This window comes from Lissotriton vulgaris, chromosome 7 (assembly GCF_964263255.1).
Source record: "Lissotriton vulgaris chromosome 7, aLisVul1.2, whole genome shotgun sequence".
NCBI lineage: Eukaryota > Metazoa > Chordata > Amphibia > Caudata > Salamandridae > Lissotriton > Lissotriton vulgaris.
The window spans coordinates 1,372,772,212-1,372,796,164 of NC_141695.1; the positions used below are offsets into that span (position 1 = coordinate 1,372,772,212).

General features: G+C 48.2%; 1 protein-coding gene across 1 annotated transcript in view; it reads right to left on the reverse strand.

The window, feature by feature from the left end:
• LOC147703736 (serine/threonine-protein kinase NLK2-like) overlaps window positions 1–23,953 on the reverse strand; it is a 373,675-nt gene that overhangs the window by 189,457 nt on the left and 160,265 nt on the right. The window contains exon 6 of the mRNA XM_086932073.1: window positions 19,892–20,101. Within this exon, the coding sequence (XP_086788199.1) occupies window positions 19,892–20,101 (210 nt within the window). The remainder of the gene's footprint in view (window positions 1–19,891; window positions 20,102–23,953) is intronic.

The window sequence follows — 23,953 nt, forward strand, 5'->3', positions numbered from 1 at the left end:
ATGCCGGACTTCCCCCAGGCCAGGGGCTGGTGTGCCCCTGGAACTGGTTCTGACCGGCCTATGCGTAGTGAGCACCGGGGTGCCACTCAGCAGTCACCTTCCTGAAAAGCCCTGCCTACCCAGGATACACAAAACCATGTCTGGGACGGTGCTAGCACCGCCCCTGACAGGAAACCCTTTGTCCAGGCTCCCCTCACTGGAAGGACTCCCAGCTGCAGGGGGTCAGACTCGTGTCTGTGGTGGCAGCATCCATTTTGTGGAGCTGAGGCTTTAGTTAACTTTAACCGGGGTTCACAGTTACATACATGTCGTGTCCCTCTAGAAGGGTGGAATGCTAACCCCGTCGCCAGAATTGGCGAGGGGTTAGTATTCCAATTCGTATGACACCTTACTCAACATGTTTTGATAAAGCAATACCAAAGTTAGCATTTAACCGCGAGGATTATAATGCACTTAAGAGTATATGGTATGCGATATCATGGAACAGCTATTAGGACTTGGTTCCGCAAGCTGCAGACAGGCTCAGCTCATGCCAGAGCACCATCTCACACGATTCCAAGCACTCTGCCTTCAGGATTGTCAAGGCCTGCCATAGGAGTGACTGATAGGAATCTGTGTGTCCATTTTAGGGTTAGGTATAGGTATACTAAACCTACAGCAAAGGGTGATTACACGACTTTGCCCCAGCTGCCATGCAGCCAGTTGTGTCAAATTTAGGAGGCCAGCCAGGGGTGGCATAATACATGCTTCAGCCCCTGGCAGCCCTGGGTACACCCATGCCCTGAGTTACAGGGTCTGATAGGGTGGCCCAGTACCAATTGGAAATGCACCTAGGGTACATGGAATCCATTTTAAAGAGAGAGCAGTAGGCCTGGGGTCCTGATTGGCAGGATCCCAGGTCGACTATGTCCAAAACCAGCTAAAACACAGGGGAAAAAGTTGGGGGCAACCATAGTCAGGAGGTACCTTCCTACGCACTCCACGACGTCGAGGCACTCCACGACGTCGAGGCACTCCACGACGTCGAGGCACTCCACGACGTCGAGGCACTCCACGACGTCGAGGCACTCCACGACGTCGAGGCACTCCACGACGTCGAGGCACTCCACGACGTCGAGGCACTCCACGACGTCGAGGCACTCCATGACGTGACGCAGACTGGAACCACGTCATAGCTCAGACGTGCCCTTACTGGGGATAACCCCAGAGATTACAGCATGGGACTCGGTAGAGGACCTACCCTCACCTCACCCAGAGGCTGAAGATGCCTTCAAACTCCTCTTTGAAACCTGGAAGCCGAAGCCCCCTAGAAAAGAAGGTACAGAGCAGACAGGTGTCAAAAGACACAGGCAAGCACAGAGTACAAACCCTGTGAGCTTTAGCTTTGGCCTTCGGTTCAGCTGCAGACAAAGCACTTGTCAGACTAGAAATAGTGTAGAGACAAGAAGACTGCAGAAATTCTGCCAAAAAAACACAGCAGAATGCAGATAAAGGCCAAAGACGTCGAGTGAAGCTACAAAAATCCAAAAATATCACAAAAATTGTATAGGAAAAACAAAAAAGAATAGCTAATGCTCCAGGGTCCTGCTAGCAGGAGCCGGAAAAAAGAACTGAAGGTGAAAGGGACCTGCACTGCATTCTGGGATACTGTGAGGCTTCTGGAAAGTTCTCTTAAAGGCACAGTATCCTGTTTTGAGCCACATAATGGCAGCCTATGGGGCTTGTCTGTCCACTCCTTCCTCTCTATCATTCCAGAGGGTTTTGCTGTTAAAGGCAAGGTTTTCTCTGTGGAAAACTCTGGACAGGCTGTGCTATTGTGGTTTTTGGTGGAATTTCTAGTTGAAGTATTGGACAGTGTAGCCGGTGGATATAGGCTGCATTATCTGTCTTCAAATTCTCTCTTAAGTGTCTATGCAGGTCTGCATGTTTTGACAGCTTAAGAGATTATTTTTGATTGCTCCGGGGTCCGCGCAGATGGGCGGGACTATTCACTAGATTATGACTATACACAGAGATCCCCTACTACAGAACTGTGGGTTAGTACAAAGAACAACTGAGTCTCGATGGAATTGGAAAAATGATTCTTCTAAGGTTAATGCCTGAAGCTCACTGACACGTCTTACAGAAGAGATAGCAATAAAAAAAAAAGCCATCTTCTGCAAGGGTGTGGCTTGGACGGCAGAGCTGATCCCGTAGCTCTGGCGGATGAGGAGTTTCATTCCCCGATTTCCCATAATGATGATATTCTTCAGTCTCGGTGATAATGGTAATCGAGGTTGGAGCACTCCCGGGGTATAATACTGCCTTTCTTTTGGACTTGAAATCTGCAGTATCACGACATCGGACGGTGTTTGAGCTTCCCGGTGTGATTATCTAAAATGGCGGACGGAGCGGCTCGTCGGATGAAAGTCAGAGCGGACAGATGATGACAATCTGAGCCCTGACGAGGATTGGCTACATACTTTTACAACTTGTGGTGAGCTCCGGTGAGACATTTACAGATGATTTGAGGCCGAAGGGCTAATTATGGAGCTGCGCGTTCTCCGACCCGACTCAAATGGCGGCATGACTCACTCGACAAGACGTTTCTTTGTTCTCCAGCCGCAGCTGCAGAACGGAATGACAACAGCAGCAGAGCAGCAACGGGAAGACAGTGTTTCTGCTATCAAACAGCATAAGTGGTGGCCGGGCCCCAGTATTAGCTGTTGGTGATTACCTGTGTTGGATCCAGGTGATTAGCTTCTTGAGGAGAAGGTAGAGCAATCGTTTTCCCCTCCATCAATGAGCATTCACAATGGAAGAAGAGCGAGTGTTTGGCTCTGACACAGTGAGTAGGGCTATGCGGTGGCGGCGGGGAGACAATGAGGAGAGAGGAGTATGCTTGGGGACACCGATTGTTATGACTGCTGAACTAAGAGCACGGACACACTGCAAGTAAAGAAAATGGTCATGGTGAGCTGATTTGGGTGAATACTGATTACGTACCTCTAAACTACTTCTGGGAGGTACCGCTTTGGAGCGCTCACTACTGCAATGTGGTTTAATGCCTGATCGGCATTGAATAGTGCATTTACAATAGGTTAGTTGCTTGAAGCTCTTCATTAACAAATGGTGAGCTAGTTTGTCCTTGATCCTTTCTTGCGCCAGCAAGTTCGATATTAAACCAGGACCATGCTGCTGATTGGCAAGGGTGTGTCGCTTTTGGTCATATACAGAGTTTCTTTTGGAACATTTGCTAAAATAGCCTTTGATGTCTCTTACCCTATAAAGGAGGCCGACTGAGTCAGATCACCTCATTCTTGCTGATTGTGCAATTCAATGGGATACATGCTCTCAAGAGTGGCTTTATTTCAGTATTGGGATAGGCTAATAAAGTGGGTATTGATTTGATAAACAAGGCTTTATTAACACCACCCAGTAATCTACAGTTTCTCTTGCGCGAATAAACCTAACCCGAGGAGGAATTTTCCTTCCGGTTACCTTTGGTATAATGGATGAGAAAGAGTACAGGATGAAGTTCTAAACAAGCATTTGCAATGCAATAGGTCTTGCAGTTACGCAAGTTTAAGCTAATGGCATTGTAAATGACAATGCCTTTTATTTATGTTTTCAAAACAAATACAAAAATAAAAGGCGTTGTTATTTGCAATGCCAATAGCTTAAACTTGCGTAACTGCGAGACCTATTGCATTGCAAATGCTTGTTGTGGTATTGATAGCTGTTCAATCTCTGCCCTCTGTCCCTCGTCTTTCACGAGCCAAAACCCCGTCTTTGAGAGTGCAATGAATTATTTTGTGAACGAGCGCTCCGCTATGTGGGCAAGATTTCCGGACGATCTAACGTCAGATTTTACTGCCTATAATTTTTGGGCAAACAAGTCAAACCCAGATTACCGAAAAGCGCTGCGATGCCTTAGTAATGGGGATGGTGCACTACACTTTTGCTTATTAACAGTAAGAAAACAGCAGTTGTCCGAAGGATTTTTTAGTGGCGCAGGGCGACCAGAGCTTCGTGTATAACGCTTTAACGGCTTCGCAAATAGCATTTCTCCAGTGTCATGAGAGCCATGCACTATCCCTCCTGGATTGGCTTAGCCTTGGACAAGGACCCCAAATGCGCTGTGTAAATAGTGGCGTACTTAAATTGATTCATTGTCACAAGGCAGTCCCTTGTGGAGTCTGGCTTGCTCTTAAGCTGGATCAGCCCCTCCCCAAAGAGTGAATATAATAATTTCCTTTTTACCCTTTTCTCCCGCCCCTAACCTCCAATTGCCCTTGAACCTCGGTCACTGTGTCGGAGAGAATACGCCCCCTTCTGAGATGGGAACCAGAGCTGACAAATGGGCAACCTTGAGGTACCCTTGATAACCTGGACGTGATGCCGAAGGGAGCCCAGATAAGACTGTAGTAGACATGCGTCAGTGCTTGTCAACAGTATTGTGCACCTCCCTTTCTCACAGAATAATAGTTGAAACTAAAGCCTGGTGCGGGCTGGGAGGGAGCGGGAAGGTGGGGGGCAAGAGGGGCAGTGGTGTTGGGCTCTATTGAGCGCTGCCTGCTCTCACCTCCTGCAGAGTGGTCTTGGAGCTGGTGTGTGGAGCCTGTTTTTCCCGTCTGGTGAATGCCAATGACGTAGGACTGGTGTGCCACTCTGCTCCTGGGTCCGATCGCAGACATACCCTTGTCTGCCGCTCCCAAACCCTCATCTTCACCAGTGCGGCTCCCGGAGTCCGATGCAGCCTGGACAAATGGTGAGTCTGCTTCCGAACTGCGCGCGATGTCCTTGCCCAAGACAATGGCGTGCAGCGGTGAGGGAGGGGCAGGAATGGAGGCGAAGTGTGTGGAAAGCCATTGGACTCAGCACTGTGTGGAGACATGCCAGGCCCTACGCGCAGGGCGTGAAGGAGGCAACCTGTCTATCCCTGATCGAGCAGACAGGAAAGAGAGCAGGTGGCACCTAGACACCAGAGGTGGGGCCTCTGGAGGGACCTGCCACGAGGAGAGAGGGAGGGGGAGCATGAGCCTGAGTGACAGGCCGCATGACAGTCTCGGAGGCAGGAACGCTGGTGGTTGCGGGCAAGGACGAGTACACAGGCACTGCTTAGAACAAGCTCCGATTTCTTGTCTTTATGGGGTCATGAGAAACACATGGCCCCATAAAGATAAGAAAGTGCTTTTCGACAGACGCAAAGCCGGCACAAAAAGCCAAAGGGAGGCAACCCAAACATCTCATTTCCAATGGCAGGCCACTGTTTAACGAACGGTGACACCAGCCAATGGAAATTAAGAGCGGGGCTTATAGCCCTTTTCCGAAAATCCTCTCCTACAAAATCTCTTGCAGAGGTGGAGCAGCGCTTTGCGTTGCAAAGCACGCGAGACCTAAACAATAAAGGGGAACCTTCACCATTTGAATGTCCTATCAAAGCGAAAGCAGACATTTGTACGATAGATATGATTCTCAAGAAGCTCGCAGATGTACATGATCTCGCTAAGTCCACCAAACAGAATACAGACACTATGCAGTTAGAACTCACGGCAATCAGCAGACTTGAGTGCAATTAACTCCAAAGTGGCAGCAGCTGAGCAGAGAATCAGTGATGTGGAGGATGCTGCTATTAAAACTAACAAAGATGAAATTCCTCAGTGATGTTACGGCCAATCTTAGGAAACCATCAGCCGAACTTGAAGATTGAAATAGAAGAGGTAACAAACAAGTTACTTACCTTCGGTAACGATAGTTGTAAGAAATATTAGTTAGTGATAGATTCCTTACCTTAGAATAACCCCCCAGGCGTCAGACTGGATCCGGAAAGCTTTCGTCAGCAGTACCCCCGTAGGCGTCGTCGACGGCTCTGCCTACGCCGTTGGCATCGTAGTCTCAGAGGACGGCGCTGGAGCTACTTAGACACGCCCACGCGCGCTGACGTCAGTTCTGTACATGACTTTCCACGCCAGGAACACAGAGCCATGCAAGATACGGACTTCTGGTGCATTAAAACTTGGGCCCTGAAAGGGATGACTTTAACCCTAGAAATCAGTTTGCAGAACGGGGGATGGGTGGTGCGGTAAGGAATCTATCACTAACTAATGTTTCTTACAGATATATAGTTAGTGAAGGTAAGTAATGTGTTCATCTGAAAGAAACACTTTAGTGATAGATTCCTTACCTTAGAATAGATACCCCAGCAATACCAACCCCGGTGGTGGGTCTGCGAACAAAGATCACACCAGAAAGTCACGGAGAACAGAACGGCCAAAGAAGTTGTCTCTCCAGACTGGACTGTCAAGGCAATAATGCTTAGTAGAAGTTTGCAGCGAGTGCCACGTGGCTGTGACAGATGTCTTGCAGGGGGACACAACATCCCAATGCAGTAGTAGTTGCTGTCGCCATGGTAGAATGGGCGTGCAACCCTGGAGGTTCCTTTTTAGCCAGGTAAAAACAGCTCTTGATCCACAAGACGACCCAGCGGGAGATAGTCCTCTTGTGTACAGCCCGGCCTTTCTTGGCGCCCACGTAGCCAACAAAGAGCTGGTCATCCACCCGGACCTATTGTGTGCGATTCAGATAAATGGAGAGCGCACGTTTTGGGTCCCGACCGTGAAGCCTCTCTTCCTCTCTGGAAGGGTGCAGAGGTGGAAATTAAGTGGGCAAGGTTATAGTTTGAAAAATGTGGAAGGCAGTGACAATCTTTGGAAAGAAGGAAGGATGAGTGCGAAGCACATCCTTGTACGGATGGACCGACAGAAAAGGAGGCTTACAAGAAAGAGCCTGAACTCACTCACGCGCCTAGCGGAGGTGATTGCAACCAAGACAGCAGTCTTCAAAGTCAATAAATGAAGAGGACAGTTGTGAAGCGGCCCAAAGGGGGCGCACATCAAATAGGTAAACAACAGATTCAAGTCCCACTGAGGCATTACAAACTGAATAGGAGGGAAAAGGTGAGTAATGCCTTTGAAAAAATCTACTTACAACAGGGGACCTGAAAAGAGAGGGCTGATCAGGTAGGCTGAGAAAGGCCAAAATTGCAGAAAGATAGCCCTTAATAGTGCCCAGAGCAGAGCCCTGCTGGGCCAGAGAAAGAAGGAACAAAAGGACTTCTGAAAGAGGGGCAGAAAAGGGGATCCACAGCCTTTGCTGTGCACCATGCCACAAGTTTTTTCACCTGCAGGCCTATACCGATTTAGTGGAGGGACACCGGACTGCCAGAATATCACAGACTTCAGGAAGCACTCAATCTCCACGCATGTAGGCGGAGGCTGGTGAGGTTCCGGTGGAGGACTGTCCCCTGCTGTTGCGACAGAAGATACCCCGAAGAGGCAGTCGGATCGGAGGATCCATTCTCACACCGAGTAGCTCAGGATAGCAAACTCTTCGAGCCCAGTCCGGAGCCACAAGAATGACTTGGGCCCGATTGTGACTAATCTTCAGTACTCTGGGTAGAAGTGGTATAGGCAGAAAAGGGTACAATAGACAGCAGCTCCACTCGTGACGAAAAGCGTCGCCGAGCGAGAGCCGCCTTTGAAATTCCAACGCGCAGAGGTGATGACATCGCGCATTCTCTTCGTTGGCGAATAGATCTAACCAAGGCTGTCCCCACTGTTGAAAGAGACCTGCGCCACCTCCGAGTGAAGACTCCATTCGTGATCCATAATGCACCTGCGGCTGAGTTTGTCCGCCCTGGCGTTCAAAGAACCTGCCAGGTATTGAACCGTCAAGGAAATGCCTTGACGTTCCAGCCATGTCCAGAGGCGCAGAGCCTCCTGACATAGGGTCCATGACCCCACCCAGCCTTGTTTGTTGCAATAGCACATAGTGGTGGTGTTGTCTGTGAACACCTGCACAACTCTCCCTTTGATAGAGGGGAGGAATGCTTCCAGCGCAAGTAGGATCACCCGGAGCTCCAGAAGGTTGATATGGAGCCTGGACTCTGCCAGAGACCAGAATCTTCTGATCTCCGCCTCTCCCATGTGGCCGCCCAATCCCAGGAGGGAAGCATCCGTCACCACGGTGTGCTCCAGTTGGGGAAGGGAGAGGGATCTGCCGCCGACCCAACGCCGGTTCGTGAGCCACCACTGCGACTGTTGTGCAGTGCCCTCCGAGATCTGGACGTACTCTAACAGGTCCCCTTGATGCAGCGCCCACTGGAACTTCAGGTCCCACTGCAGAGCCTGCATATGCCATCTAGCATGATTAGTCATCACGATGCAGGAAGCCATGAGGCCCAGCAGCCTCAAGGTCATCCTGACAGAAACCCAGGACCAGGGCCGAAAGATCTGACTCATAGCCCGAATGTCCTAGACTCGCTGATCGGGAGGATAAACCCAGAACTGAGCAGTGTCCAGATCCGCTCTGATGAAAAGGAGCATCTGAAAGGGAATCAGGTGCGACTTCGGCATATTGATGGGAAACCCCAGCAAATGCAGGAGATCGGCCATAGTCTGGAGGTGGGAGACCACTGTCTGGGGCAAGCCCACCTTCAACAGCCAGTCGTCGAGATAGGGGAAGACTGAAACACCCGATCTGCGCAGATGAGCTGCGACCACCGCCCATTACTTTCATGAACACCCGAGGGGTGCTGGTAAGCCTAAAAGGGAGCATGGTGAACTTGAAAGTGCTCGTGACTCACCGTGAACCGCAGGTAATGCTGGTGGGCCGGCAGGACGGGGATATGAAAGTAAGCGTCCTGCAAGTCCAACGCTAACATCCAGTCTTGCGGGTTTAGGGCAGACTAGACTTGAGCAACTGTGAGCATCTTGAACTTCTCCTTCTGGAGGAAGCGATTGACGTTCCGAAGGTCTAAAATAGGATGCAGGCCCTTGTCCATTTTTGGAACAAGGAAGTAGTGGGAGTAGCAACCACAACCTACTTCTGGCATCGGAACCCGCTCAATGGCCCCCTTGGCCAAGATGGCCGCAACTTCCTGCTGGAGAAGTGCCAAGTGTTCCCCCGACATGCGGTAGTACTGAGGTGGCATGGCTGGAGGGGTAGTCTCGAAGGGGAGGGAGTAGCCCAGTCGGACTATCTGCAGAACCCACCTGTCCAAAGTGATTGTGCGCCAGTGGGGGAGGTGATGGCAAATCCTACCACCCACTGGCGTGTGGTGGGCCTGAAAGACATGCCGAAGAAGGTTTGGAGGAAGAGGCTGTAGGGGAGGTTGTGGACTGACCCGCCCGCTGGCCTCGTGACCCACCTCTGCGGGTCCCACGTCCACGTGGAGTCTATTGGTGCGCAGGCCTGTGGCTCTGAAGCAAACGTGTTTGGGCGCCCCTTCCTTGGCCACGAAAGGAGAGAAAAGCAGGAGCAAAAGGAGCACGCATGGCCAAAAGGCCCAAGAACTTGGCAGTAGCCTGTGAGTCCTTAAAACGCTCCAATGCACTGTCTGCCTTGTCGCCAAAAAGGCGAGTGCCATCACAGGGCATGTCCATCAGTGTGTTCTGGACATCCCCGGAAAAGCCAGTCGCCCTCAGCGTAGCGCCACTGTCGAGGAAATCGCTCTGGCCAGTGAGTTGGCGGTGTCATGGCCACAACGAATCGTGAACTTGGCTGCGTCTCTCCACTCAGCAAAAGCTTGGGAGCGCACCATCTGGGCCTCCTCTGGACACTGAGGCAGCACCTGCGCAACCGTGTCCCACACAGAATGGGAATAACAGCCCAAGAGGCATGCAGTGTTCACAGACCGCAGGCCTGAACTGGCGGAAGTCAAAAATGTCTTCCCAAATTGTACCAGTTTCTTGGATTCCCTGCCCGGAGGTGCGGAAGGGAATGCGCAAGGGGATGCAGAGGCTTGGACAATCAAGCTCACAGGGGTTGGGTGTTGGTAGAGAAAAATTGGGTCGCCCGGGGCCAGGCGATGGCATCAGGCCACGTTCTTATCCACAGGAGCCCCTTTGTTGGACCTGGACCAGGTGCCCAAAAGATCCACCGAAAGTGCGTCATTAAAAGGGCAGGAGCAGCTCCGCAGAGGAAGACGCTGGAGAAAGCACTTCTGTCAGGAGGTTTATCCTGATGGTCACCGTAGGGAGCACGAGGTGGAGAGCCTCTGCCGCCCTACGCAACACCACAGAATATATACCACCCTCCGCCGTAGCCACGGTAGGAGGAGATAGTGTGCCAGGTTCCCGGAGTAAGTTCCAGATAACCTGCATCCTCCATTTCCTCTTCCCAGTATGGATCTAACTCGCACTGGGCTGCGAGAGGGTCCTCAGACCCCTCCCAATCTTCCCCAACCTGCGGGTCAGGCAGAAAAGGAGGAGGCAGATGGAGTACTGGATAGAAATCCCCCATCGGCGTCGGAATCTGCATCGATCGACACCCGTCCGGCACCATCCCCACGTCGGGGTGGAAGCCGGGAACTGCGTCAGTCAGGGAGCCGGCCAGCGGTGGCGCTGTCGACGGAGGTCGTACTAGGCCAATCGACATTGACTGTGATCCAAGCATGGATTCATGGGGGTCTCTTGGCGTCGAGACCGGAGTCGTCGACAACGTTGAAGAGCGAGGACCCCCAGTCGGACCCGCGGGGCCCGAAGGCGCGCCAATGGGGCTCAATGGGCCAATGGTGCGTCCCATGGCTGACAGAAACTTCTGCAGCTTGGCCAGAGTCGCTGATGTACCCGGAAACGGCGGGTAAGCCATCAGCAACTGCGTAGGCTCCGCCAGAGCCGCAGGGCGGCGCCAACAGCAACCTCAGCTGTGTTGCACGACAGGCTAGGCGAAGAGCGAAGTCGGTTCTTCAACTTCATGCATCGCCTTACCTGACTCAGAGTGCGAAGACTTCAAAAGATGGTGATGGTGGCTCCGCGACCGGTCCCTCGACCTCCCACGGGACCGGGACCTTGAATGGCACGGAGCCGACTTCAGGGCCTCCAGCAACTTAAGGGACCGCTCCTGCAAAGATTTCAGAGCCAGTGCCTGGCATTCAAGGCACGGTGCGGATCAGTCACAGACATAGTGGGGGGACAAGCCGCGCAGGACTTTAAAACCAGGCATCCCCACACACCAGGAGTCAAAGACTCAAAAAACAGAGACAAAAGTCCCTAAAAAGTCAGTCAAAAAATGACTGGGAGCACACCCCTCTACAGATCTGCGCTTGCTTGCATGGAAAAATAAAGAACGGACGTCAGCACGCGTGGAAGTAGCTCCAGCGACGTCATCTCGGCGACTACAACACCAACGACTTATGCAATGCTGTACGACAACACCTACCGACGCACATGGGTACTGCTGGCGAAAGGTTTCTGGATCCAGTCTGAGGCCTGGGGGTTATTCTAAGGTAAGGAATCTATCACTAACGTGTTTTTCAGACAGAAGGATTTTAGGTGTTCCGGAAGGCTCCGAAGATTCAGCGGATTCTTGTATAGCTTTCCTGGAGGACTGGATATCTTAGTTTACTGGGATAAAATTTCGAATCCTTCTGAGTTGGACCGTGCACATAGAGTGCCTACCTTTAATTCTTCTTCACGTCAAATAACCAGTCCTATTATATGCAAGCCACTGAGATTTCAGCACACTGAAGCTATCCTCAGCTTTGCCCGTAAAAGTCATCAACTTAAAAAAAATTTACGCAGGACTTCTCCAAGTTTTCTGTAGACACCAGAAGGAAAATGCTACTTACCAGTATGCATCTGTTCTTGGCACGTAGAGCTACAGAATCCTACATTTAGCAATAGATAGCCACCTGCTGTTGGGCTAGGAAGATTGCAGGTTGTTGTCTTCTTGGAAGAAGTCTTTTGTAGTCACAAGATAGGTGACTCCTCCCTTGGACAATACTGCGCAGGGTCATCGACTCCATCCTCAGATTGTTTTTCGCCATGAAGGGAAATGATGGAGTTAGTAGAAGTAAAGAGAAAAGGATGTCCATGCGTGTGCATCTAAGTAAGATGAGTACTGGAACGGGGACAAGTCCTGGGGAGGCGGGAGGGCATGAAGGATTTTGCAGCTCTACATGCCAAGAAGAGATGCATACTGGTAAGTAGCATTTTCCGTTCGAGACATATGAGCTGCAGGCCCTATATTTAGCAACGATTGTGCAGCAGTGTCTCGCCTAGCGGTGGTCGCTTGTATCCGTTGCATCATACTGAAAGAGTGTTTTAAGGACAGCTTGGCCTACTGCATCTTGCTGCTTGGCTTGCACATCAACACAATAGTATTTAGTGAAGGTGTGTATTGTAGACCATGTTGCTGTCTTGCATATATCCTCTAATGGTATGTTTCCTAAGAAAGCCATAGAGGCTCCTAGTTTGCGAGTGGAGTGTGCTCTAGGAGGAACTGTTAGTGTACGTTTAGCCTTGTGATAGCATATTTGAATACACTTTACAATCCATCTAGCAATACCTCCTTTAGAGATAGGATTGCCTTTGTGTGGGGGAGAGAAAGATACAAATAGTTGTTTTGTCTTTCTGAAGGATTTAGTCCCGTCTGTGTAATATAGTAGAGCTCTTCTAACATCTAAGGTGTGTAAAGCTCTTTCTGCAACAGAGTCCGGTTTTTGAAAAAACACTGGTAACTCTACTGATTGGTTTAGGTGAAAAGGAGTAATTTCTTTAGGTAGGAATTTTGGATTGGGTCTAAGACCACTTTGTTAGGATGTATTTGAAAAAATGGTTCTTCTATTGTGAATGCTTGGATTTCACTAACTCTTCTGAGAGAGGTAATGGAAACAAGGAAAGCAGTTTTCCGTGTTAAAAATTGCAGTTCACATTTATGGTACGGCTCAAAAGGGGGTCCCATGAGTCTTGTAAGGAGCACATTTTGGTTCCATACTGGAGCAGGTGGTAACCTGGGTGGGATTATTCTTTTTACTCCTTCCATAAATGCTTTTATTGCAGGTTCTCTAAATAGAGATAGATGTTGTCTATTTTGTAAATACGCTGCAATAGCTGCTAGATGCAGGCGTATGGAAGAGTAAGCCAAATTGGACCTTTGTAAATGTAAAAGGTAGCAAATGATATTTTGGATGGAAACGTCCAAAGGATCAATGTCATTGCTGTTACAGTATATTGCAAATCGTTTCCACGTAGCAGCATAGCATGCTCTGGTAGTGGGTTTTCTAGCTTCTTTAATTATATTCATACAGTCAGGTAGTAAGTTTAAGTAACCAAACTCTAGGACTTCAGGAGCCAGATCGCCAAATTCAGTTGGCTTAGTTCTGGGTGTCTTATTTCTCCATGGTTCCGTGTTAACAGGGATAGCGTGAGCCGTAATTTCTGATGTGGAACCATTGAGAGATTTAGTAGCGTGGTGAACCACGGTTGACGTGCCCATGTAGGGGCCACTAGTATCAGTTTGAGGGACTGTTGGCTGAGCTTGCGTACTACTAGTGGAATGAGTGGGAGAGGCGGAAAAGCGTACGCAAATCTGCCTGACCAATTCATCCATATTGCATTCCCCTCCGACCGTGGATGTGGAAACCTGGCGGCGAAGGTTGGGCATTTTGAGTTCTTGTGGGTGGCAAACAGGTCTATTTGTGGATGCCCCCACATTTGAAAGAATGGTTGAAGTACTTGTGGGTGCAACTCCCATTCGTAAATCTGTTGTGATTGACGACTTAACAGATCTGCTATCTGGTTGTGGATCCCTGGAAGGTGTTCTACTGTCAGATGTATGTTTTGAGGGATGGCCCATCTTCATATTTTCTGTGCAAGTTGGGACAGATGCAGAGACTGTGTCCCCCCCTGTTTTTGTATATAGTACTTGGCTGTCATATTGTCCGTTCAGATTAGGACAGCTTTGTTTTGGACTTGTACCTGAAAAGTTTTAAGTGCTAGGAAAATTGGTAGCAGCTCTAAGTGGTTGATGTGGAACTGTTTCTGTTGATTGTTCCACTGACCCTGTGTGGTATAATGCAGGAGATGGGCTCCCCATCCTGTGAGGGATGCATCTGTCGTGAGCACTATCTGTGGAACAGGTTCTAGGAATGGCCGTCCCTTTGTCAAATTTTTGGTGTTCCACCACTGCAGAGAGAGATATGTACGGCTGTCTACCAACACCAGGTCTGTGAGTTGACCTTGAGCCTGATTCCACTGTTGTGCTGTTGTGTTAGACATTCTTGTAGTGGGCGCATTTGCAGTCTTGCGTGGGGAACTATGAAGATGCAAGATGCCATCATCCCTATTAGTTTCATGAACACTCTGGCTTGTAGAGAGTGCTGGCACTGAAAAAGGGAGACTAAGTTCTGAATACTTTGAATCCTGGCTTGACTGGGATACGGTAGAGCTACCGATGTGTTTATAGTAGCTCCTAGATATTGATGAACGTGCGAAGGCTCTAGGTGCGACTTTGTGTAGTTTATCGTAAACCCTAAGTTGTGCAGTGTTTGAATTGTTTGTTTTGAGTGTTGTGCACACTGGTTGTACGATCTTGCTTTTAAGAGCCAGTCGTCTAGATAGGGGGAAGACATGTATTTGTTGTCTTCTGAGATGTGCTGCCACTACTACTAAGCACTTTGTAAACACTCGTGGTGCTGTTGTAACCCCGAATGGAAGGACTTTGAACTGATAGTGTTGTCCTTGTATGACAAACCTTAAATACTTCCTGTGCGCAGGATGAATTGGAATGTGAAAATAGGCGTCCTTTAGGCCTAGCGTGGACAGAAAAATCTCCCTGTTGCAGTAATGGGAGTACCTGTTGTAAAGTGATCATGTGAAAATGATCTGATTGTATGTAGTGGTTGAGTGGCCTGAGGTCGAGAATTGGTCTTAACCCCTTCGCTGCTGATGACGAGCTCAGCTCGTCATCAGCCACGGTGGTCGTGTGCGGATGACGAGCTGAGCTCGTCATGTAACGCGGCTTTTAGAAAAAAGCCGCACAGCGGAAAAATAACCGCCGCAGCGATGCGGTTAAAGTCCAGTCTTTCTTTGGAACTAGGAAGTACAGGGAGTAAACTCCTTTTCCTTGTTCCTCTAACGGAACTACTTGAATAGCATCTTTTTGTAGAAGTGCTAGAACCTCCTGTTGAAGCAGAGTTATGTGTTCTGCAGACATTGGACGCTGCCTGGGTGGTATGTTTGGGGGGGTTGCTGTGAGTTCTAGGCAGTAGCCATGTTGGATAATTTGTCTTACCCACCTGTCTGTTGTGATGGAGTTCCAGACAGGTAGGAACTGTGAAAGTCTGACCTCCACAGGAGTGGAATGCTGTAGGGGAGGCAGAGGGAAGTCACTGTTTAGGAGTGGAAGAGGAGCAGTTGTTACTACCTCTACCTCTTCCCTTGTTGTTATTGCCTCTGTATCCTCCTCTAAAGTAGCTTTTATTAGAGGAGGTCTGCGTGTGTGTTTTAAAAGATGATGTTGTGTCAGCGCCGGTCTGCTTGGAGCCTCCTCTATAAGAGGAGCGGCGAAAGGAACCTCTAGTTCCGGTGGATTGTAATGCCCCCATAGACTTAGCGGTGTCTGTGTCCTTCTTCATCTTTTCTAATGTAATATCTACCTCCGGCCCGAACAATTGGTTTTGATTAAAGGGCTGGTTTAGGATGGTAGTTTGTACCTCTGGTTTAAAACCCGAGATGTGTAACCATGCGTGACGCCGGAGGATAACACTAGTGTTCACTGCTCTGGATGCTGTGTCAGCTACATCTAGTGCACATTTAATTGAGGCATTTGAAATTAATTTGCCTTCTTGTAAAAGTTCTGCTGCCAGATCCTGGTGTTGATCTGGTAGGTGCTCCATTAACTTTTCAAGTTAATCGTAATGAGCCCTGTTGTAGCGTGAGAGTAAAGCCTGTGTGTTTGCTATGCGTCATATGTTTGTTGCTTGTGCAGCAATTCGTTTTCCTGACGCATCAATAATTTTGGACTCTTTGTCAGGCGGGGGTGTGTCCCCAGAAGTTTGCGAATTGGCTCTCTTGCGTGCATTTGGCACTACCAAGGAGTCTAATGGCAGATGGCCCTTAATGTATACTGGATCAGCTGGTGCGGGCCTATACTTTTTCTCTATTCTAGGATTCAACACCCTACACCTTACTGGATCTTTAAAAATCTCTGGAGCATGTTTAATGACTCCCCTAATCATTGGAAATATTTGGTTAGACCTTTGTGACTGTTCTAAAGTGTCTAACAAGAAGTCCCCCTCAATGGCATCAGAGTGCATCGGAACCCCATGGTAAAGTGCAGCTCTGTTTAATAAATGATTAAAACCAATACTGACCAATGTAGGGGAAGGTTTTGTTGGGTAGTACTGAGGATCAGGGATGTCTGGTGCATTATTTGGTGCAAAATTATATGCATCATCATCTTTAGGGTATTCTGTGTTAACATCCTCATCTAAAATGTATGTATGTGGCTCTGGAACATCATCTCCCCCACCCAAATCATACTCCTCATCAGTGTGGTATGATGATGCAGGAGAGTGAATAGGAAGTTATAGGTTCCACATATGGAGTAATAGGAGAGGAAGAAGGTGAAGGAGAGGAAGGGTGCATTGGAGAAGTTGCACAGTCCTTTTTGGCAGGAACCACAGGTGTAAGTGGTGTGTCTGCTGGTCTCTTTTTATAAGGGATTGCTTCCACATGTCCAGTTTTTGGATTAATATAGACCTTTTTCTGTCTAGGATCTGGATTAAACAGTTCTTCCTCTTCTATAATCTTCGGCGTCGATTTTTTTGGAGCCGATAGAGGTTGTTCAGTGCTTTTTGCCTTATGAGGAGTAGCTGAGTCTTTTGGCAATGTTATCGGTACCGAAGGTTGTTTATCCTTATCTGGGGTCTTTGGTACCGACATTAGAGGTTTCGGCGTGGAGACAGGTTTTGCTGGTCCTGTGGTGCCGGAAACTGGCTTCCCGTCTTTCTTTTTTGTACCGGAAGGTTTCGGAGTCGAAGCTTTCGGGTTTAGTACAGGTTTTGGCTTCGGCACAGATGGTACGGGTGCCGAAGTCTCCTTGTCTTTGGGCGCCGAAGGGTGTTTTATTTTCGTGCCAACGAGTCCTTCGGTGTCGAAGGACGTTTTGGTGCCAATGGAGGAGGTTTAACTGGCACATGGTGTTTCTTCGGTGCCAAGGCACCGGAAGGCATATTCTCTTTCCTCGGAGCCGGGCCCGAAGGCGGGGCGTTAGAGGGTAAATGTCGGTCTCGACTGGGCACCAATGGGCGGAGTGCTGACCGTTGCCTTCTGTTTCGGTAATGTCTGTCGTGCAGGGGCAAATGTACTCACGGGTTGTCGAGATGGGATCGAATCGTCCGAATCCTCTGCCCCCGATATTATCTGGAGATCAGGCGAGTCCTCCTCTGCGCCGAGTGGAGCCTCGTCCTCGGAGATATCTTCGATTGGATATTCGTCCTCAGAGACGTCTTCTTCGACTATCTCCTCTTCAAAGATGGCCTCCGGTGCTGATCTTCTCATTTCGTGTCGACGGGCCCTCCGATCCCGAATGGTCTTCTTCGATCGGAAGGAGGCACAGGCTGTGCAGGTCGACTCGTCGTGACTGGCGAGAGACAGAGGTTGCAAACCTCGTGATGGTCGCTATGAGGGAATTTTGCTCGACATACCGGGCATCTCTTGAATGGAGTTCTGTCCATGGGGCGTAGGCCGCACGGCGCCGATGGGCCCAACGGCCCGCGTCTACGCACCGGAATGTAGCTGGCGATGTCGAAAGTCTATTCGATGTCTAAAGAAGTTTGTTTGAAGTTTCTCACTTCGAAAAAGCAGAAAAAGTATTTTTCTAGCCGGAGTGGAAAACTTTCATCCGAACCCAGTGGTGGAAAAAAACAATCTGAGGATGGATTCGATGACCATGCGCAGTATTGTCCAAGGGAGGAGTCACCTATCTTGTGACTACAAAAGACTTCTTCCAAGAAGACAACAACCTGCAATCACCTGAGCCCAACACCAGGTGGCGATCTATTGCTAAACGTAGGATCTGCAGCTCATATGCCTCGAACAGGGATTGTCCTGCGAGACAAGCTCAGAGCTAAGGACATTCAATTCGCCTTTGTGGGCCCAAGTTAACTCAGAATCGTAGCAAACGATCGCAGTCACTACTTTACGGACCCTAAAGACTTGCTGAACTTTCTAGAAGGGTCCCCTTCTCAGGACATGGATGCTAAACAATCTTCCTCCAATAAAAGGAAATCATGATACTTATATATCCTTTATTAACCGGATAACAGCTATGTTTGTTCGTGTTTGGTCAGTGGTTGTAACATTATATAAATACAACTGAGGAAAAGATTCTACGGATCCAATCTGACGCCTGGGGCTAATTCCAAGGTGAGGAATCCACAACGAATTGTCTCTTTCAGATAAATACCTTTCATTTTCAATGATAAACTACGGGAGGAAAACAAAAATGCAGTTTCGCAGGTAAGTACACGACCTACAAATCCAGTCTTCGGGGTCTGTGGTCAATACTAGGCAGGGTTCAGGTTAGCACCAAGACTGCATCACCAGCGGCATGCAACTCAATGGGTGCAGAGATCAAAGTCTGGGTCGGGTGCTTAATGTTAACAAGTTAAGGCTGGGGGTGATTGAAGATGCGCTGCTCACAGGTGAGTAAAGCGATGTCAGGGGTCGATCTCCTAGGTTTAAGGAGTGGTTTGGCTCACTGGTTAGAGGCAGCAGACCCGGGAGCAGAGGACGGCCCGGGACCAGGGTTCAATTCCCGACGCGGCAGGGTTGTGGACCAGGGTCAGCGGACTTGATAATTCTCACCTCGGTGCCTACTCTAACCAGGGATCACACTCGGCAACTCTGGGCATTAGCTTGCCTCATCTTCACAACGGCCCCCCACATACGCCGGGGATGTCTGGTTTCACCTTGGAGATACCCAGTAGGGACCATCTCACAGGGAAAGCCAGGACGGGTTCCCCAGCGGTCTACTGCGCAGAGATACTCCTTCAGGAGTGGATTCTAGCACATTACAAACCCACAATTAATTAATTAATTAAGGTCAGCATAGCCTTGGTGACGGGACCCTAGGGGACCATCTTCAGTCCCGATGCCCTAGGTATCAGGGTACCATTTACTAGAGACTTGCAGGGGGAATCTGAAGTTGTGCCAATCATGGTACAATTTTAGGGAAGGAGCTCTGGCACATGTGACCTGGTTGGCAGGGACCCTGTGCAATTTCAATCAAAAGCACATCATTTCCAAGGCAAAAAGTGGGGGGCTACCCAATTGTCTCTGTGTCAAATACAAGAAGCAGGTTTGCTCACTAAACCCTTTTTATATTCCTTTATTATCAGTAAATCTTGGAGGAAAAAAACTACCAATGAGTAGACAATTTTATTATCAGAGAAAGCAGTGCAAGGCAGCTCGCTCCCCAGTTTATTTAGACGACCTTTTGAAGTGCATCAGATCTTGCTAGAAAACACAGCTCATGTTTTGCTGGTTCAGAGAGGATGCTAGGTTGTTAATTTTAATAAAGAAAGCAATAAAAGGGTGCTTGATGTAAAATGTTAAGTAGCCTTGAGAGGACTGCAGAGTTTTTCTGAGGCAAAATGTGCTCCATTGTCCCCCTAGTAGGCAGAGTATATTCAGTGTTTAAGAATAGTAACGAAGGTCAACCTATTGAGAACTGCTATTTACACAGTATAGCCAGTAAGCGTTGAGAATGCAGAGCTGTACTAAATAGCTTCATTTTCTTTGATGCCATAAATAGACAGGTGTTCGAGGATACCAGGTATTTTACAATTTTAAGAGTTTAAAAATAAACCAAGACAAGTTAATAGTGGTGGCACAGAACTGCATACAATGAATACGAATACAGTAAGTAAACCTACTATAGCAGTCAGCTCTACTGCCTCCGTGTGCTTTGGATTCAGCATCCATGAAAAGAGGATAATGGGAAAGCAAAGGTTTCTCTTCAGGTCCAACAAATAAATCTCCATTGATCCCATGGGACAAACGTTGAACTCTAGCTTAGACTTTCAGCATATCCACCACCACCACCTCTGGCTGGGGCTTACCTGCTGGATGGGGCTCTGAGCTTGGAAGAGGATGCGCCGGCCCAGCAGCTCAGCGAAGATGCATCCAACAGACCATATATCGATGGAGCTTGTGTAGTGGCGGCTGCCCATCAAGATCTCAGGAGCACGGTAGTACTGCGTAACCACCTCCTGTGTCATATGCTGAGACTCGTCTGGCTCCTCCACTCTAGCCAAGCCAAAGTCACAGATCTGGGGAGGGAATTGACAAGAATGACTGCCTCCATCTTATATGCCAGGGTTCTCTTCCTTGGACTTTTCAAGAATCTGACATTTGGAAGGTACGATTAGGAGTAGAAGCAGAGAAAGAAAAAGAAAGCACAAAATAGAGGGAGAGAGGAAATAAAATAGGTTAGTGGGCAAGGGGTAAGAAACAGAAAAGGCTAACTAGTAGTACAATGGGACTTTAAGAGTCATTTACACAGCATGTGAAGTTTATAGACAGTCCATATTGATTATGAATAAAGAAGTTGTGATACACTTAAGTCACTTAGAAGTGCAGGAGAGAAAGGAGAACATAGTAAACGATGTTAAGGTTCTTTAATAGCGTGCATGCAACTCAATGAGCGTAAAAAAGAAAAGTGACAATGGACAAGATCAGATTTAGAAGAGTGACTGAAAAGAAGACGCTATCGGAAGGTAAATGAGGGGAACATGACTACATTTTGCTTTTTTAGTTCTTTGTGCAGTATTTATGCCTCTAAGACCTTTTTGGAGGTGCAAGGGGGAAGGTTGAAGGTAAGTAACATGATGTTATGTTAGTTTTTTGAATATCACATGCTAAGAACAGGCTACAAATCAATACATCTCCATGAAGGAGTCTCTCATTTGCAAATTGTAGCAAATATTTTCAAATGATCTGCCCCAGCCGGGGTGTTGCTGAAAATGCACAAGATGACTGCTTCTTAAGTCTCCCTGCAAATAAATGAGTGGTGTGTGACCATTCCGGGTGACTATGTGATTTTAAGTCATTGCCCTTCATACGAAGGTACTGACTTGAGTTCAAATGAAAATGGTTCAGATGGTGGCACTTGCTGTAATGTTAAGCAGCAACAAGTCTCTTTTCCTCAGAGTAATTTAGTCAAGGGAGTGAAGCACCTGAAGAGGGTCTAAGTTTCTCATGCTCCTTTAGATAAAACTTAACTGCAACAATGAAAGAAAATAAACTCTTGATTTCACTTCTCCCATCTCAAATGTGTAATAGCTCTTTGGCAGCATGTCTCTGAATAACTGTTTTTAGGCGAGTCTTCCACTTTTTTTTTTAAGTAAAAACATTTTACTTTGTATTTCTTCGAGTTTTGTGCTGGGAGAAAGTTTTTGCTGTTTATAATACATACATGAAGGTAGTCATTTTATTAGTGCAATATGAATTGCTTTGAATATTACTGCCTTGTCTAAAACACTATTGATATAGTAACAATGACACTTTCTCTTAAGGAAGCTAAACCCTCTCAAGCAAAGTCAACAAAAAGGAAACAAGCAACTTCACCACCAACCATTAAACCCAAAACAGTATCAAAAGGTTTTACGCAGCAAAATCTTGAAGGCAAGGTATGCAATACAGGCTTAGACTGACAGTTTGCACAGTAAACATTCAAATAGATCTGAAAGAGTTTCTGCTAGTTAAAATTAAAACAAGACAATAGAGCCATGGTATTTGTAGAGCAATCACTCAATCAAGCAATCAATTATCTGGGTATCCTGGAGCTCAAGCAGGAGAAGCATGGTCAAGCCTAGGTTGGTAGAGCTTATTCAAAGAGCAATTTCTTCAGAATTTTTTATGATTTTAGAAACAGAAGCGGCAGGTCATTCTAGGCTTTAGGCTTGATTTATGAGAAAGCCCGCCTGGCCACTGGCTCTGAATCTGCGTATGCATGGGGTGTGCACAAGTGAAGTTCAGCTCAGCAGAGTGATCTGGTGGGTTTCTGGAAAATGATGCAGTTGTTGAGTTAGCCTGTGCAAATGTTGTGTAAGGAGGTTGAAAAGAGCTTGTTTGTGTATGGCCAGCCAGTGGGAGCTCTGAGGTATGGGGCGATGTGCATGTGTCATGGAAGGTTAAATGTGAGGCTGGATGCTGAGTTTTGTATGGATTGAAGATGTCTGGTGAGTTGTGTGCTAATTTCAGTGTATTAGAGAGTAGTCCTGTTTCCTAGTGATCACGGTTGGTGTGACAGTTCTGCATGTGTTCGTGAGGAGCCACTTGAAGATATTCGGCATTGTAAGGGTGTGGAGCAGGAGGCAGTGACTGAGTTGACTTAGATATTCAACTCACCATGACTGCTTAGGACAATGACAAGGTTCTTGGCATGGGGCAATGAGAGAGGCGGGTAAGAGTTCTGCTGGCCAAAAGGTTAAGTCCCAGAGTCATTATTTTATGCATAGGCCCACAACTTCAGTCGATCAGTAATACATTTGAGACAGTTAGTTTTACTCCAATCAGCGACATAAGTTTGGGAGGCAGAGAACCTGATCCTGTGGTTAGGTGTTTTATTCGAGAGGGAGAGTACTAGCTGTGTGTCATCGGCATAGGAATGGTAGTTGATTCAGTGTGTGCTGATGAAGAGCAGAGCCATCTAAGTATTGAAGAGGGTCTGGCTGAGAGATTATTGCGGTACTCCACAGATAAGACTGCGGTCCTTCAAAGAGTATGAGGCCAGGCTGACAGACTGGGTGAAGCCCTACAGGATCAGCGGAGTGAGAGTCCCTGGATGCCAGTTTCATGGAATCATGTGAAGAGGATGAGGTGGGATACCTTGTTGAATGCTAATAAGAGATCCAGTAGGACAGGGCTGCGGTTTCCATTCTAGCCATGATCATCCAGATGTCGTCTGTAGAAGCGACGAGGGCAGTTTCCATGCTGTGCTTCGGTCTGAACTCAGATAGGATGGTGTCAAGATTATTTATGTTAAAGTGGTTGGCTAGGCACGATTGATCACCTTCTCCAAGACTTTGCTGGGGTTGGGTGGCAGGGAGATGGGACTATAGTTCGCTAGTGTTGTCCGGTCGCTCGAGTTTTTTTTTCTCCTCTTTTTTCCTTTAAGAAAGGGAGAGGGCGGCTGAATTGGGGGGGAAGTACAGTGGCGCGTTTGCAGGCATCCGGGTAGGCAATATTTTTGATGGAGGAATTCAGGATAGGGATGAGCGCTGAGCAGATGGGCTGAAGGTCTTTGAAGAAAGGTGTGGGGTTGGCATGTGTTTGAAGGGGTCTCGGAATAGATGAACTGCTTGAGGGAGACCATTTTCTTCTATGGTGATGGTTGGCCAGGTCGTCCGCGTTGTTCTGGTTGTCAAGATAAGGAATCATGTTACAAGGCCGGCGGCCCAGTTAGGAGGTTGAAGTGGTCAATATGCTGCCAATCATGCATCCGAAAAGATGGGCAATTGGGTGCAGAGGTCTTGTGAGGGGGTGATGCTGGTGGAGCTCGTTGCAGGGAGTTGAAATCTTTCAAGATGGCAAAGACTTGGCTGCTATTGGTGACTGTATCAATGCCGTCTTCGAGTATGGTGGTTTTGGTGGCTCAGGTTTGCCAGTGGCAAGGTTTGAGGGATAAGATATAATGTCTATGTTGAATAATCTGTACTAGGTATTGATCAGTGGTTACTTATCCCTACAGATCCAGCGTAAAACCTAATTTATACCCCAAAGGGAATGGTATGATCGGGACACATATCCACAGCTCTGTGGTGGAAGAAGCTGAGCTTTTGGGTTCTAGTCTCTGCTCGGACTGATGTTCTCATGACATACTTGGCTGCTAACCAATGAATGTACGAGCTACTTCCCTCCGTTAACGATGTATCTGGTAGAGACGATTCTAGCCACAGATTCCTTCCCGTAGGATTATCCCCAACGCGAGACTGAATCCGGAAAACTTTTTGCCACAGCATTCCTGCTCGCCGGGGGACGGCATTACGCGACACCGCCCAAGCGTCGTACGTGATGTCTGCGAGGTCACATAAGTCACAAGGGCCTGCGTCAGTTTTCTTCTGAGAACTTTTCCGCGCCACAACGCAGAGCAGGCAAAGAAACTGTGGAAGCATGGGAAC